Source organism: Hipposideros armiger, unplaced genomic scaffold (assembly GCF_001890085.2).
Source record: "Hipposideros armiger isolate ML-2016 unplaced genomic scaffold, ASM189008v1 scaffold_932, whole genome shotgun sequence".
NCBI lineage: Eukaryota > Metazoa > Chordata > Mammalia > Chiroptera > Hipposideridae > Hipposideros > Hipposideros armiger.
In genome coordinates, this window is record NW_017732282.1 from 373,762 (window position 1) to 390,848 (window position 17,087).

The 17,087-nt window shown below is 32.4% G+C and overlaps 1 protein-coding gene across 3 annotated transcripts in view; it reads left to right on the forward strand.

Moving 5' to 3' along the window:
* LIN28B (lin-28 RNA binding posttranscriptional regulator B) overlaps nt 1-17,087 on the forward strand; it is a 116,833-nt gene that overhangs the window by 15,259 nt on the left and 84,487 nt on the right. For 2 of the 3 annotated variants that reach the window (XM_019630693.1, XM_019630694.1), the window contains exon 3: nt 1,295-1,482. In XM_019630693.1, the coding sequence (XP_019486238.1) occupies nt 1,295-1,482 (188 nt within the window). Of the gene's footprint in view, nt 1-943; nt 975-1,294; nt 1,483-17,087 lie in introns of those variants that run through there. The other variant, XM_019630695.1, reaches the window with a different exon arrangement.

Below are 17,087 nucleotides of genomic sequence, written 5' to 3' on the forward strand. Positions count from 1 at the left end.
TGCTGTTTTTCTAAATCGACGATTCACAAGAACCTTCCATTGTGCTTAAGTAAAAGCACGAAATCAGCACTCTAATTTATCTTAAAGAAGCGTCCCAAATTGTCTTTAAGATAACATGTTTGAGTTTTTCGTGTTCATTCATAAATTATTTTGATGTCAGCATAGATGAAATGGCGATTGGTTATCTCTTCCTCTTGCCTGCCCCTTAAGGATCCGAGGTGAAATTAGTAGCAAGAAAGCATGTAATTGACAAAGTCACGTGTGCTCAGGGGGCCAGAAACTGGAGAGAGAAGAGAAAAAAATCAAAAGAGGGAAAGCACATTAGACCATGCGAGCTAAATTTGTGATCGCACAAAATCAAGATGTTAGATTGAGGCAGAAGATCACTCCGTTCCAAAGGGAAAGTTTTCATCTCTCGAGTTTGGAGCAGAGGGCCCGTGGGGCAACATGGCCGAAGGTTAATTTTTCTATTGTTTTACTGTGATTTTTCTCTCCTCCTTTCTTTCCCCCCTCCCCCTCTCCCACCCTTCTTTGCCCGTCCCCCCCTTCCCCTTTTTACCCCAATACTGGGCATTACCCCCACCCCCCCATCGCGCAATGGGGCTTTCTGCAACCTATTGTTACAGATCTCCAAAAATGTTTTGTACCGCCCACACTGATTCACAACTTGAAAAGCTTTCAGGGGGCTATTGTTTGAATTGTTTGAGTGTGATTAAACGCAGTTTCAGTTAGTGAGCCCAAGAAAACTTTTATACACCTGCCCCCTCCCCCATTCCACCCCAACTTTAATTGAAAGTTATCTGGGGGAGGGGAATGCACATTGCAGATAACCCCGGATTCGCTGCCGCCGCATGTGCATTAAAATAGTTCTAACCTTCGCGATTTCTCTTTCCTCCTCGTGCCCGCCGGAGAGAAGAGTTTCGCTGAAAATTTCTCTTTGTAAATGGGATCAGTGTTAAATCAGCAATATGCAAGTAAAGTATCTCATGCTGTACTGTAATATGTGGCTGAAAAACGGAGTTAAATGAAAAAGTACACGTATGTACAGAAACGTGGAAGTGGATGTGATCGATAGCACAGTGTGCCTCCCCCTCCCCCGCTTCTCCTTTTAACCCTTTTCATTTTAAATATTTTTTGTAGAAGAAAATAAGGAATCAACCACTTAATCGCGTTTTTTTTCTATTTCCTCTCCCCCACAGCTCCCAAGCAGTTTTGTTGGTTTTTTTTTTTTCCTCTTTCAATGAACTGTATGGCAATGCAGACTAACTGACTTTTTTTGTCCTGTTCTACTCAGGCGGGGCAAGCAAAGGTGGTGGAGAAGAGCCCGGGAAGCTGCCGGAGCAGGCAGAGGAGGAATCCCAGGTTTTGCACGGAACTGGCCACTGTAAGTGGTTCAATGTGCGAATGGGATTTGGATTCATCTCCATGATAAACCGAGAGGGAAGCCCCTTGGATATTCCAGTCGATGTATTCGTACACCAAGTAAGCCGAAGTTTTTCCTCCCCCTTCACCTTTTTTCACGTGGAAGAGTTAGTTGATCAGTAGTTTTGTCAATGGCTAGCCAATAATGTGCCCTTCGGTATATTGAAAGACAAGTCTTCCTTACAGTCACGAATTAATACAGTTTTTAGGGTGCGTGGGTGGGCTCCTTCCTGGGTATCTTTTCCTCAACAGAAAATGAAATCTTTGAAATTTTATTGCTTGGGTGCTGGCTGACTTTACTAGCAAGTTCCCCCTCTTCATTCGACAGCGAAATTGCAGTGATGTAGCTTCCGGTGTTAATGGGTTACAATGTACTGTGTCGTCTATGCCTGCTGAATGAGTGGGTAAATGAATGAAGAAACAGTGATCGTTTTAAGTAAAAAAAAAACCACAAAAACCCACACACAAACCAACAACAATTTGCTGTTATAAGAAATCTATAGGTCCTCATATTTTAGACATCTCTAGTCAGTAGCTTTTCTTGTTACTTAATCTCTGCCTGCCCGGTAGTCATTTGTAGATTTAAGTAAAACTAACTGGATTTTACAGTAAAATAAAGTAGAACACTGTTGGCCTAGTATGGATTTGAAGTAATGTAAGGGAGGATGCTTGGTAATCAAACATTTTAGAAATGTGCTCAGTGTAGGGCATAGGACCAAGGACACTGTCTCTTTAAGAGCCTGAACTCAAAAAAACATGTGGCCAGAGGCGGCCTTAGCTTGTGTGTTTAAAATGTGCTAGTCTGCTACTTGGGGTAAATTTCTACCATTGCTTATAGTGTGTTGTAATTTTTAAAGATGCTTAATACCAAACAGAATGCCATTGCTTCTCATTTTCAAAATTTTACCCAGAATCAAGCAAATTAATACCTCATCTCCTTTCAATCCACTCCTCTCTGTTGCTTAATCTCTTTGTGGGGGGGGGGGGAAGTCTACAGTTTGCAAGCTTCAATATTTCATAGGAATAAGTTAAAGAGCTATAAATTCTCTGTAATAATTTTTAGATAGGAGCAAAGATTTAACACTAAAGAGGTTTAGTTTGGCTTGACATTTATGTTAAAAATTGAATGGCTATCAATACTACAGGTTGACTGACATTCAGGAAATAGTCTATTTATGTGAAAAGTATGTATTTTATTTGATACTGTGTTGCATGTCCCTGGTAATATTTACAGCGTCCTTTCCCCCTAAGGAATATCATCTTCAAATTAAGTATATAAACAATAGAAACATATGAAACCATTCTGTTTTGATCTGTTGTCCTGTGGTGCTTGGTAGCTTCCTGACCTTGCTGTGTGGTGTGTGTTTTCCTTTCCTAAAGGCCTGGCCATCATTATTGGCTGTTTACATGTGGAAGGATCAGCATAATCTGTGAATTGAAACAGGGTTTAAATACATAAATAGAAGCCTACAGACAGGCTACTGAATTTTATGCCTCCTACTTTATATTGCAAAATGAAGCCACATTTTCTGCTTTTTTTCCTCCCTAGACTGAATGACTGAAATCATTGACAGATCCATTTCTGTCAGGCTCTGGCTTTCCCCCCTTTGAACCTTCTTTAGGTTGTTAAATTGTTCTTTACGATCTCATAAATTTGTTTTATAGATAAATGAAAAAAATAGCCCTTTTCTTCTTTGTCTGATCACACCTTGTTATAATTTGGTTTTCTATGTTTACCTTTTAATATATTCAAATATTAGATATCTTAATATTGATGTTTAGAACCATGAAGCATCCAAATTTAAGCTGTTTAATGGTTTTATGTTGATAAACATTCCTATATTCACTGAATTAAGAAATGCTGTGTTGCTGGAAGAGTTTTATAGATAGCAAACAGTTTTCTAGAGTACAATAATTGATTATTTAAGACTTGCTTTAATCTTGTTACACATCATATGTTTACTAAAAGAACAATATTAAAACAACATGTAATAAAAGTGCTCTTTAAATATGTATATTTGTGTTCTTCAGAAGAATATATCTAGATACATTCTTAGGAAGAAGTATGTAAAAAGTCAATAAAACTTAAGTTTTAGCGTTTTTGTGATGTAAAAAACCAGGCATGATAATCTTTAAATTTAAAATTAGAAAGTAACACTTTAGGGGATATTTTTGATGATTACAGCATTTGTTTTTTAAAAATATATCTCAGTTTTTTCCTAGGGAAAATTTAGGTATCAGTTGCTCTTTTTTTTTTTTTTTTGAATTGGGGGAGGGGAACAGTGCTGGGGAATTGAGGAGAGGGATCAGCCAAGTTTTTTTTTTTTTTTTTTTTTGGCTTCATTTTGATACCTAAGTTCCTGTCTTATACAGGAACTTAACATAAATTGGGTATAAATCATATGAATAATTGCTTTGAAGACGACAGGAATTCTACTGATTTTAGCCAGACAACTACAAGTAACAATTAGATGGTCATAAATGATGTGTATAGGTAACATGTGAGCATTGCTTATACAATCAGGTTGCAATTCGAGACCATTTTGTAAAAGTTTTTAAAACATTTAAAATTGTTTTTTGCTGCCATTTTTACCATCATCATTTTTGAAAGTATACTAGAGTTTATGTATAATTATAAATTAGGTTTTTCCCCATTATGTCTATATACTCTTTTGTTGTGAAAGAATGGTCATTGTGGATAATTAGGACCAATATCTACTATTTTAAATATATGACATGAGTGTTCAGAAGTACCTGTGTCATTGGATTTTTTAAAAAGTATTTGGAAACATTTTTAATAGTATATACCTGGGAAAATAAAAAAATAGTTTGTTTCTTTAAAATAATATTTAAAAATTTACTCCAAGTCACCCAGGATTTATTTTTCTCTTTTGAAAATATTGACTGCAAAGAGCTGCACCAAGAAATGAAGAGAAATATATATACATTTTATATGTTTGTGTTTTTTAAATAGATCTGTACATTGTTACATAATTCCATTTAAAATTTGTTGGCAATAATATAATCAAACTTTTAGTTTCTGTAATGTTACCAGCTCCTTAAAAAGAAACACATTAAGTTAGGTGCTGTACTTTGCCTATCTTTAGACTTGTTGATAAATGTAGTGAGATTGTGCTGTTTGAGGATGGTGCATGACCATTGATGGTTTAAAATGACTTGCTGATGTGAACCTCTGATTTAAATGGTCTTATTTTTGTGGACTGGTAATGTACATGTATTCTGACACATGTTAATACTGAAACATTGATAGCATTCAGTAATGACTATTTTGTCTATTATATTTGAATTTTGTCATGGCGCACTATTTTTAAAGTGTTTCTTAAAGTATTTAATATTTAAAATTTGAAAATTTTTATGATGATTGAGTTTGTAAATAGGATAAATTTGTAGGAATTTCTTACTTAAGAATCCAATGCAAAACATACATTTGTCTCTCAATTGAAGGAAGAGTTACATGGTTATACCAACTTGTAAACCTAGGTTTCCACTAAGGTGATTTCATCAATTATAATACAATCATTTTTGTAAGAGCTAATAATTAATACTCCTATCAGTTTATTGTTTTTAATAAATTTTAAGAATTTGCATCTACAGTTAGTTTGTGGACTAACATGTTTAAATTGCCTGGAAAGGTCTCTGGGAACTTTTTCATATACTGTAAGCTTTTAATAGGACTTAAATATTAGATGGTACTTTAGATGAATTACACAGTAATTAAATATTAGATCTTTTCTGGAGAAAGGCAATGTCCCCCAATAACTGCCTGTTGAAGTTTGTTATCCTCTAACGTTTTTTTTTTTAACAAAGATTTTGACATTGATTTTCAAAGACATTGTCTCACCTAGTAAGATAAAATGATCATTTGAACTTTATTTTGTTTTAGAAGAGGGATAGAATCCTTCTTCCTTATTGCCCTCTCTCCAGCTCATTTGCATAATAATCTTTCTTCACTTTTTGGGTAATATTTGGAATTCTTTGACATCAAATACATACAAAGAATTTTTAACATGAATGTATTTCATTTATTTCACAATTTAAGAATTTTTTTCAAAGAGAAAGTAATTTAAAATGACTGCAATATAGTCACCTTTACTCTGTAGGCTTAAATATTTTTTAATAATTTGGTTTTGAATTCATTTACCTTTTAAGTACTGATGTTTTCTATGCTCTTTATTTCTGACTAATAGTTTGATTTTTATGGAGAATACGATGTTCATATTACAAAGAATTTATGTATTTTATGTTCCTTTTGTTACTTTGCTTAGAAAACATCTCAAAGAGTAATGGAAATAGAAGAAATAAGAATAATTATTGTAACTGGTGCATTTAAAGCATTTTATTAGTAATATAAGATATGAAAACATTTCGAGATGACTAATACTTATATGAAAATTTGAAGTATTATACACAGTTCAATCGATGTAGCATAGAGTTCATATCTCAATGTTTTCAGTATTAATTATACAATTTATGTAAACAAATTGATTCCAATATGTTCATGTTTAAGGGCTATTCATAGTATGTCATCACCAATTTATTAGCCATGTCTACTTTTTTCATAGTTTAGCATGAAAACATTTTTCATATGCAGAACAGATGTGATTATTGTTCTCAGGGCTGTTGAAAATTGCGATTTCAAAAAAATTAGAGAAATCTTGGAAATTTAAAAAAGTGATCCTATAGCAGTTTGTTAGTGAGTTATGCATGTTAGTTATTTAGAACTATTTTGAAAATAGTTCCTAAATGTACCAAATTTTCAAGACTGTTTGCCCAGTTGACCAATTTGGAATAATTTCAAACAAAATGCTTTAAACTAATCACATTTAAAGGCATTTAAATCAAAGTTTTATAAGACTTTAATTGTCTTATAAAAGATATTGGATACTGTCCTGATTTTCAAACGTTGGTCTATTTTCAAGACTTTCTTTGTGTACTTCTAAAAAGATGTTCTTCTCATTTAATTTAAACATGAAATAGGAATTGGGTACATATTTAAGACATCGTCTTCCCTCATTTTAAAGATTATTGATGTAAGTCAAGTATTTTCCTTTCTTATTTTTGATCCTTTTTAAAAAAATTCACAGTAAATGAGGGCAACAAATTAAAGAATTATTTTTATACAAATATTTTAAGTGACAAAACAATTACAAGTAAGTATTCAGCATAACATCTTTAACCTGTCTTTAACTCATCTCAGAGTTCCTAGGTTTCATAAGTTAAAAACTTTGTTACCTGCACTCAACATGGTAGATTAAAAAGTGTGTCCTTCATTGTAACTTTTGTTACTTTGAGGCAGCAGGGAACCCTTATTATTTGAATTTGGTTGGACTCTTCCTGTTCAGAAATTACATAAATATTGAGGATAGTTTTGTATATCTTAACTGAGTAGTTCTTTTAGTATTGTGACTAACCTAAAAGCTACTAGTTAAGAATATGGTGCAGTGTATTTTTATTTCTAAACCAAATATAACCTAAAAAATTAAAGTGATATTTTTAATGAATTAAACTGGAAATTTACTACTTTAAATATGATATGCTATCCACTTGATTTGGAGTTAAATATTAAATAAATAAAATAGTTATTATTACCAATTCTTCATACTTTGAGATAATGCTCACTGAATTTTAAGTGATAGGAAGTTCAACTTGTTCAGTATGTAGGTGTCGTGTGTTATGATATTGTAACATATACAGTTCATAAGAAACTTAAATTATTTATATTCCTCTCTAAAATGATTTGATTGTAACATCTTCTAATATCAGAAAAATTGGTAACCGTAACATATTCAGGAAAATACATTACAGATCAGTGGAGTACATTTAGAAATGATCTTTTAGTGAGTATTCTATCCAATTAGTAACAAGTGTTATGTCGCATTTTGATACATCAGGATTAATCTTCTCTTCTGTCTAGCAACAAATTGGAAGATAATCTGATGATTACTCCCCTTCTCCCTCAATATCGAAATAATTGCCAATTTGGAAATGCCATCTAAAATAAGATTTATAGATCATTGATAGATTTAGAGTTATATATCTTTCTATAATCAGCTGTAAATTGGAGTAGTAATACCTAATTTTTCAAGTTGTTGTGAAGAGCAGAGATGTTACATAAACTGCTTAGCAAGTATGTATTGAATAAGTAAACTAAAATATAAATTAGCCTTTGCCACAGTAAAATCACGGTTATTTTCAGCAGCATATATTCATGGTGGAAAATTAAATTGGTATTTTCTTTTATGTGCTCTCTTTAAAATAGGGCAAAATATGTTGTATAACATTAATAGCTTAATTTTTATTACAATGAACTACAAGGCTTTTTAAAAATAATTTTATGATATTAAAGTATCATATAAACAGAGGCTTGGAAGTAATTTTGTTATATAGATATTTTTAATAGTTTGTTGTACCACGAAATTTCACCTGTGTATTCAGGTGTACATATCCAGTTTGTGTATTCTTCAGTATAAGATAAGGAAAAAATATTGTTTTAAATAGACTTGCTGTGATAATGTAATATCTGTTGCTGTATTGATAATTATTTAATCCTTTTGAGATACTATGTAATGGTATAGAATCTGTTCAAATAGATCATTATTCAAATTCTAGTTTATTTTATGTCCAGGGGGGATGTACTAAGTTACTTTGTCAGTGTCTCAGTGTCCTATAAATGAAAGGATAAAAATGTACCTACCTCGTAGCAGGCTATCATGGGGATTAAATGTTATTACACATGTAAAGCCCTAAATACAGAGCTTGAGAAATAGTAAGGACACAACAATGTTGTACATAGTTATTACAAAGGAGAAGTGGTGTGGTAGATAGAGTGAGGGAGAAAACATTGGAAATGAAGGTGTGGTTTGGCTTTGACACTTGGTTGGTTCCTTACTATTAGCTAGTCACATCTATGGAATTGCAGTATTCTCATGGGGTAACACTGCATGAGAACACTGGTCAATAATATCTTTCCTCTCTATTTTTGAGGAATAGGGTAAGGATCAATTGACATGCATGAAAATCATTTTTAAAATGTGACAATCCCATGTTTTAGTTTTAATCTTTATTTGAGCACTATATTTTTATTAATACTCCCACCATATAAAGTGTTGTCAGAATTTTTAACAGATGGTAAGCCCATGTCATTTATTTTATATTTTGGCCTTTATTGAGGTATAATTTATATCCAATAAAGTTCACCAAATTTAAGTATATGATTAGATGAGTTTTGACAAGTTGTATAACCACCACCAACAGAATCATGAGCTAGAACATTAAATCACCCAAAAAGTTTCTTTTGTGCCCATTTGTAGTCACCCTTAAAGAGAAGGCTCAATTGTCCTATGTGATAATTGATATGTTATATTACTGGTTAAAATGACCTGGTTCCTTTTAACTTTGTCTTGTTAGACATCGGCTACAATCCAGTATCCTTTATCAAATATAATTCACATTTATTTTCATGTGTTTTGTTTCTCTTAGTTATTTCTGCTTGGAAATTATCTTTACACCAGCCCAGTAGTTTCTGTGCTTGTGAAAGTGAGATTAGTTAGTATGCATTTCAGCCTTAATTTCATTTATCCTTATGATACTTTTCATACACTATAAACTCTCTGCTTGCCTAATGGGGGGATTTAGGTTTATTGATATTCATATTATTTCTTGTGGGAAATTTAGTGAATTCTATCTCAACTGAGTTTTTGTATAAACATTCTTAGAGATGTAAATGGACAAGATGGTTTATTGTGTAAAAGTTATTACCTTTCAAGAAAATTAGAAGAATGTCTCTTTTCAATAATTTATTCAACTATTTTTTATTGATCACATACTAAGTGTAAACGGTTCTATGATAGATTTAAGAGTTCTGCTCTACAGCTTGCTATATATCTTCTCGTTTTCTTCCTTTTAGCAAACTTTTAAATAAAATTTTTCCAATTCTCATTCTTTTCTTAATGGTGTATAACAGCAAAGAATCATTTTTTCCCATGTACTCTTTTTACAGTCTAGTTATATGGCCTTTACCCATTTAATTTGGGGATAACTATAATAAAAAATGTTAGTCTTTAAATGTTGAGCTAAATACAATGATTTCTCATCAGTCTTAAAATAAATTTTTCAGATTTCATGCATAGTATCTTTACCAGTGCTTGGAACCATATTATTTTATTGTGCTATTAATAACATACTTAATTTTTACCAGCTACTTTAACCTTTTGTTGTAACAGTCCACTTTTTAAAATCAAAATCCACTTAAATTTATTACTTTTGTTAATCTTAAAGTTGCCCTCTATTTCAAAATCTTGTAAGCTTAATTTGATAACTTTAAGATTTTTGTTCAGTTTTATTGTGCTATATTATGTAAAGACTCTGTCAATTTAAAATTAATTTTACTTTGGCCATGGTTTGTTTATGACCATTTTTTTCCTTAAGCTTTGTAAGCAATTCTTTAGGCCATTGCTGATATTTTCCTAGATACTATAATGCCAAAATTCTTTTATCTAACATATATTCATTCATATAAGAATTATTTTTATCCTTAGTTGAAGACTGACAACAATGGTTATATTTATCACCTTACATGCTTAGATTATTGATATACAGAAGGTGCCAAAAAAATGTATACATATTTTAAGAAAGGAATAAACTGTATTAAAATTACGCTGATGGTAACCTCTTTGAGCATCTCTTGTAATTGCAGGAGTCAAACGTGACTTGTCTACATCTTTTGTTATTGGTATGTTACAAGTTTTGTCCTTTCTTAAAATGTGTATACCTTTTTATTTGTCTTTGGCACCCTCTGTGTTTTAAAACTTACAATTCTGTCAACTTTTTTCCCAAAGTATGATTTTAATAATGCATCATTTTGCTTATAATAATGGAAAGACTGGTGTTTGGAAACTAATTCCACTTTTCGACAACTTCTTTAAATAGATTAAATGATATTAGAGACACATACCTAGCACAGTTCAGTGTATTATATTTATAAAGATAAATGAATAAATCTTTTTTATTTTAACAAGAAAAGGCTTCTGTTTTTAGGAATGGTTAAACCATGAGCCAGATATTTAATCACAGTATTGACCTCATTTCTTTAGCTCTCTAATTAAAATTTTTAGTTGAATACTGAATCTAAGGACAGTTGGATTTGCATGTTTGCCCCTTTCACTGTTTCCTCCCCCATGCCATTGAAGAATTTTGAATGGTGAGGAATTTGCGCCCTTTGGCTCAGGTTGCAGCCCCACTTGATCAAGCCAGAGAAGCTGGGGTCAGAACTATTCATCGCTTATCTTTTCCTTGGGCCACTTGTAAATCCTGCCTTTCTGCTCTACAAAAAACCCCACAAAACTACACAACCCCCCCAATCCCCCCCAAAAAAAAACAAAAAAAAAACCCCTCTTTATATTACACTTATGGTAAAGGCTCAAGTATAAAAAAAATGGTTGATGGTTGATTGTGACTCCACATGGGTTAATTTCACTATTTTTAGAAGTTTTTTATTGCACTGCAGCTTGTTTGATGTATGTAATTTCATTTAAATACATGAGATTTCATAAGATAATATAAAAGCATCCTCTTGGTAGTGAAAGTGTGGTGATACAATATTCTATCTCAGTTTGAGATTTACACCTTTGAGATGTAGTGATTACTTTTAAGTAAATTGAATTAGTTAATTTGAATCAGATCTATAAAAAGCCCCAAAGTATTTTGTTTTGATGTGGTTAATTTCCAACATCTATGCTGACACTTAAAACTTGCCTGAATCAATTATAGCGTAAGTTTATGAACTGTATCAATAATGGTGTAAGGAGTTTAAATATAAACCCAGGTTTAAACAAACACAAAACACTTTGTTCTTATCTCAGCATCCCTTAAAAGTATACAGCTCTGGTTCAGGACCTCAGGACCACCCATCACTCTGGACATTGGATACTCCTATTTATTCAAGAAGCTTGTGAAGTATCTGTGTGCCAGTGGGGGATGGTGTATCTGTGTAGGAAATCATAGGTGATTTTACCCCAACAAAAGCACCAACATTGTTTATAAACTGAATTAGAATTTTCTAGTTCTAAAACCTAACTGAAATGAAATGCTTGTTATTTTATGTAAGCTCTAGTTGCAGTTTTCACATTTTTGATGCTTTCAGAAGGTTAAAGTGGGCCCCCATTAAGATTAAGCTCAATCCATTACAGCTTTTTGGCTTGCAGGCCCCACCCATTGGCCTTGGATAGCTAATACTGAGCTTTTGTTTCTTCCTGTAGAAAGGAAAGGAAAGGAAAGAAAACTTCTTTCTCTTTCATTGTGCAAGTCATGTGACTTCCCTTTTAGTTACAGATAGTGCTGAAGTGAATCTCAAAATAAATAAGCTATCAAAGTTTTATGTTTATATGGAATATTTATTGAAATCTGCCTCTTAATTCATGTGTTTTATGCATTAAAATGTTTTGAACCACTATACCTATTTTACATCCAAGCTGTTGTTTTTTAAAGAAGCTAAAAAAGGTTACTAAGTAGATTTTTTAAAATAATGATCTTTTTATGTATATCATGGTAGTTTATAAGTGTACTTATTTTTTAATCAGTTATCTTTTAGCATCACTTGAGGTTTCTGAACTGTAGCTTATCTCTTAGAACTCACAGTGTAAAGAAACTGGTGGTGGTGGTTGGGATGGTTTTAACAAGGACAAATTGCTGGTTGGCAAAAAAGAAAAATGTTTTATAGAACTGCCTACAAATATAGGAAGGAATTAGTTGAATATATTTCTTTTTGCTCCTGTTCTGTTTCACCTCTGTAATAAGCAGTGTAGCTAGCTGTTAGGGAGAAAAGGCTATCCAGCTCTTAGAATATTTATATCAGACTAACATTTCATTATGAAGTTAGATAACATGAGGATAAATTATGTTTAGTCCTAATTTGGTCATGTAGACATGCTATAATTTACTCTTAAACATTTAACCTTTTAAAGTGATCTTAATTTGTTCTTAAGCTATTTTTCCAAACATTTAAATTCTGTTTTAGTAAATAGTATAGCTGTCCCCATATAATAAGTAAAATAGTTGAAACAACGGTAGTTTTAAAAGAAGTATCCTCTCAATGATTTTTAAAATAGAATGTTCTCTGCACGTTTCCATGCAAGTACTTTTAAAAGACTTATAAGAAGAATACTGTTTTTAAATCTATGCATTTTTATTTACAATACTGTTTTTCAATATAATGTTCCAGACCATTGTTACATGAAACAGCATTCTTACATTTTTACAGTCTTATATATCTTAAAGGGCAGTGATATTTAATTCCTATGATTCAAGATGATTTGGTTAACAGATTTGTAAATACGAAAAATTCGTTGAGATATGTAGAAAAGCTACTTGAGTTTCTATTGGGTTATCAGCTTTGCAATAACAAAGATCTGGTAATGAAGTCTGTAATGTGTTGGTGCATGCTTTCACTGGCATTAAAATGTATAGGAAGTGCTTTATTTTGCATGTGCTTCACAGTTGAACATTTCAGCTTCAGTTGAATTAACTAAAATATTTACTGATATTTTATTTAATGTTTACCTTGTCATTAAAATTTTGCTTTGGGGAAGGGTTTAGGATACTAAATTCTTTGAACTCTGTGATACTCCATTCGCTATTTGGATAGCAAGGTATTCATAAAACACCAATAATCTATTACTAAGTATTGTATTTGAATCTAGTACTGACATTTATTGTTGAAATCATTCATTTATTATCTTAGTGTTACTGTAAGTTTAAAATAAAAAGATTAAGAAACAAAAAAAGCCTAATTTTTAAAAATTGTTCCCAGGTTTTTTTTGTATACCACATGCTTGTTTTTCCTAACAAAATTTGATACTAAAAAGTGAAAAAGAGTGTTTTTTCCTTTATAATTCTTTTCTTCCTGCAAAAGTTTTCTTTAACTTGTGTGGAAAAAAGTAGTTTTTTAAAATGAATTTATATGGCTTTAAGTGTCTTCATGTTTAGCTAAAAGTACAAGGCTCAGTTGTGGGAGTAACACCATTTGGGATATTGCTACTTGTTTTTGTGTGGTTTTTGTAAATATATGGTTGATGGATGATTTGTTTTCTGGATTTTCTTTCTCTTAAAATAAACTTTATAATAAATGGGAAATAATTTTTCAAATCGTTGAACTATATGAAGGGCCAAGTAAATAAGGCCATTTGTTTCAGCACATATTCTTTAGTTCAGGGTTGGGTACTTATTTTTTTAAAGATACCCTGATACCAAAAAAAAATCTTAACCAATAATGTTTGGGGAATTATCTCATTAGATATTGACCACTTTTCCACCTTCTCTGCTTTTACTTTTAAAAGTATCTGGTCACTAATAAACCAAACATTCCAGAAGGTAATCCAGAATTTTCTATGAGATTCAATGTTCAACATATATTCAATCAAATTTACAAGAGCCAAATGATTTTTGGAGACTCTCCTAAAGACATGGGATAATATTTTCAGAGAGATTTAAATAAAGTTCATTATTTCGATTTATATTTTTCAATTTTTAACTTGAAAAAAGAAGTTACCCAAATTATTAAAGCATTATGCTATCCCCAAGTTATTCCTTGCCCTAATATTATCATTTCATCTGCCACCAGGAACTATTACAGCCCTAAGTGGTCTCTCTTTTTTAGTCTCTGCCTCCCTCTTCCCCTCCCCCACTCCCATTCGGGAAGGAAGCCCGAGGCCCCAGCCCTAGAGATACCAGGAAAAAGCCATCACTCAGCAGAAAGTATCTGTCTTTAGCAGAAGTATCATCCCTTAGAGAAGAGTGTAGATGAGAAGAGGTTAATAACATATTAGAATTTTTCAAATTTATTTTTAATTAGAATTTATTTTTGGCATAGCTGAATATTGCTGTTATTATGAAAAAAGCTTACTTTGTTTTGGCATTAGCAAAATCAAATCGAAGCCCTTCACCTCTTTTCTCAGCTTTGGTTAAATTTTTTATACCTTTTCTAAAGGCTGTTGCCAGTGATTTTCCTAACATTAAAGGGTAGAGTGAGTTCTGAACAAAAGCAATGGACAGTTAGGTAATTTTAACATTTCTAAACACTTAATGATATTTGCAGCATTTACCTAAATACCCAAAGAAAGTATATATGAAATATTTTACTCTACATCATTTGTCGTCTAAATAATCTTTAGCTAGAATAGTTTTAAAAGTATAGTTAGAATATAATCATATATTGCTTTTTATTGGTCCAACCCCTCATCAGATCAACAAACATTTATATTAGTTTTGTTTTAGCTCTTTGCTAATATGAAGTTGCCACTACTTACCATTCCTTGGGGACACACCCCAGTTTGCTACCATTTGATCCTGTCTCCTCATCATCCAAGAGTCTGGTGTAACTTTCCTTTACCAAGGCTTCCGTTCTGCACAAACATAATGTGCTTTTCCCCTAAATTCACTTTTGGAAATCTTTGCTATCTTTCAGAATCCAGCCCCAAATTCAGATCCTTCTTTCCCTAAAGCCTTTCCTCATCATTCTAGCTAGAATTGCTTACTTTATTCTTACAAATGCCAAAATTTTTTATAAATAGTGGGTCACTTGTCATAGATTGTCTTCTGCTATGTTTTGTTTTCTTGTTTCTCCTCCTAAATTGTAAACTCTATTGAAATTGCTTTATCAAAGTTTGTATTCCCTACAATATAGAGGTGTATGCTTTTCATATAATTTCTACTAAAAAAAAACCAAACAAACTCAATGAAGTAAACTATATTATAGGACCATTTCCCTCTATTTTCCACTAGATTAAAATTCCAGATTGTAGGGAACTAGCTGGATTTATATTGTTCAAGAGAGCATACATGAGCTCTTCTTGTTTTAAAAAAAAACCCCTAGTGTTCAACTTATATTCAGTTCCCTTTACTATCAATCTTATATGTTCATTGAGTTATATATAATAAACTGCATTTGTGGGACCAGAACACTTTTTAGGCTTCTGCCTTTTTTTTTTTTTTTTTTCCAACAGAGAAGAGAGGGTTTTTGTGCTATGTTTATTAACACAGTTTACTGCTAAGTCTAAAGTGTGTGCAGTTTATTGGAGGGGAAGGTCTTATCTTTCTAATTCTCTTTAAAAATCCAGAAAACATTCACGTGGATGTTCAATAAATGTTTTAAGTAGCAATGTCATTAGGGAAATGAGATTGTATTAAATATAAATAGTGGAGACCTTGGAATGAAATAGGCCTGCGTTTGAATCCTAGCTCCACCGCTTACTAGCTGTTTGAATTTTGCCACATTGCCTTACTTCAGATTTCCTATCTATAGAAATCAGGTAGCAATACTAATTTTATAAGGTTGCGAGGATTCGAATTAATGTATTTTAAGTGTCTAGCTTAGTGCATGAAAGGAGAATAAAGGGTATCCTGCCTGTTCTCTTTTTTTTTCCTCTGTTTTTTAAATTTTTTTAAAATGTGGGTTTTCTAATTAGTATAATTTAGAGTCGGTTATCTTGTATAAGGGATGACAGTGCCAAGACTTAGCAGATAAGTGGAACTTACCACACAATATGAAACTTAATGATAAAAATGTAGATATCTGCATCTTAGTTAATAACAAAAGTAAAGAGCATAATAGATGCAAATCAGTTCCACAAATATAGGCCGGGGCTAGCCTGTCTTGGTATCTACTTTTGTGAAAAAGGTCTAAGGTTCTGTTGCTTGCATACCTAACATTCATTTCTTCCTTTATTTCTTTTGATCAAAACCCCAATCATTTTGTCCATGTGTCCACCCCTGTCTCCCTGTGTCCCTGGAATAGGTGACTCCATCTCAAACATAAAGGGTAGTTCCTATCAGTGTAATCACATGGCATTCTCCTGGCAACTACTGTAAGTTGGCTTATTTAGTCTTGAGGGAACAGTTACTTACATTTCACTATTAACAGACTCACTGTTCTTTTACTTCTGTGATTCTTAGCTTCTCTGTGCCTTTACTCTGTTTCCTTGGATAGAACTTCTACCTGTAACAATTCCTCTTATATGTACTAAATTCCAGTCTGGAGGACATGCCTCTTACCCTTCCCGTCTCAGGTCTTTTACCAAATTGGGTTACTTGGATATGAAAATTTAGTGTGATTTCTGATTCATGACTCCTCTTTATTCCTTATGTCCAATTAATAAAGAAGATATATATGTGTGTATATGTGTGTGTGTATAAAAATGCAACATAATTTCCTATCATCTGTACTTGAGATCTAAATGATCAGAACAGAGTCTTGATTGGCTGCCCTAGGGTCCATACTTAGAAGAACAAGGACCTGAAAATTAGGCAATTAGATAAAGAAGCTTTGGAATGAAAGGCAGGCATATGCCATGATTTGATATTAGGACCTTCCAGGGGTGAGCTTCTGCAGGCAATTCACTTTCTGAAGGGAATCTGGTGGCAGGCAGTCTTCATCAAGACTTAGCTCCATCAGTTTATTTAACAATTATTGACACCTAATATGTAAGATACAGCGATGAGCATAACAAAATAAATGAAGATACTTGCGTTCATGCACCAACTCCCACTCCCCTCATTTTTTTGGTATTTTGTTTTATCTCTACTATGAAAAATAGGAACATAGACTAACAATATTCACTGCAAAATACAGCATTTTTAATTTTTTAAAAGAA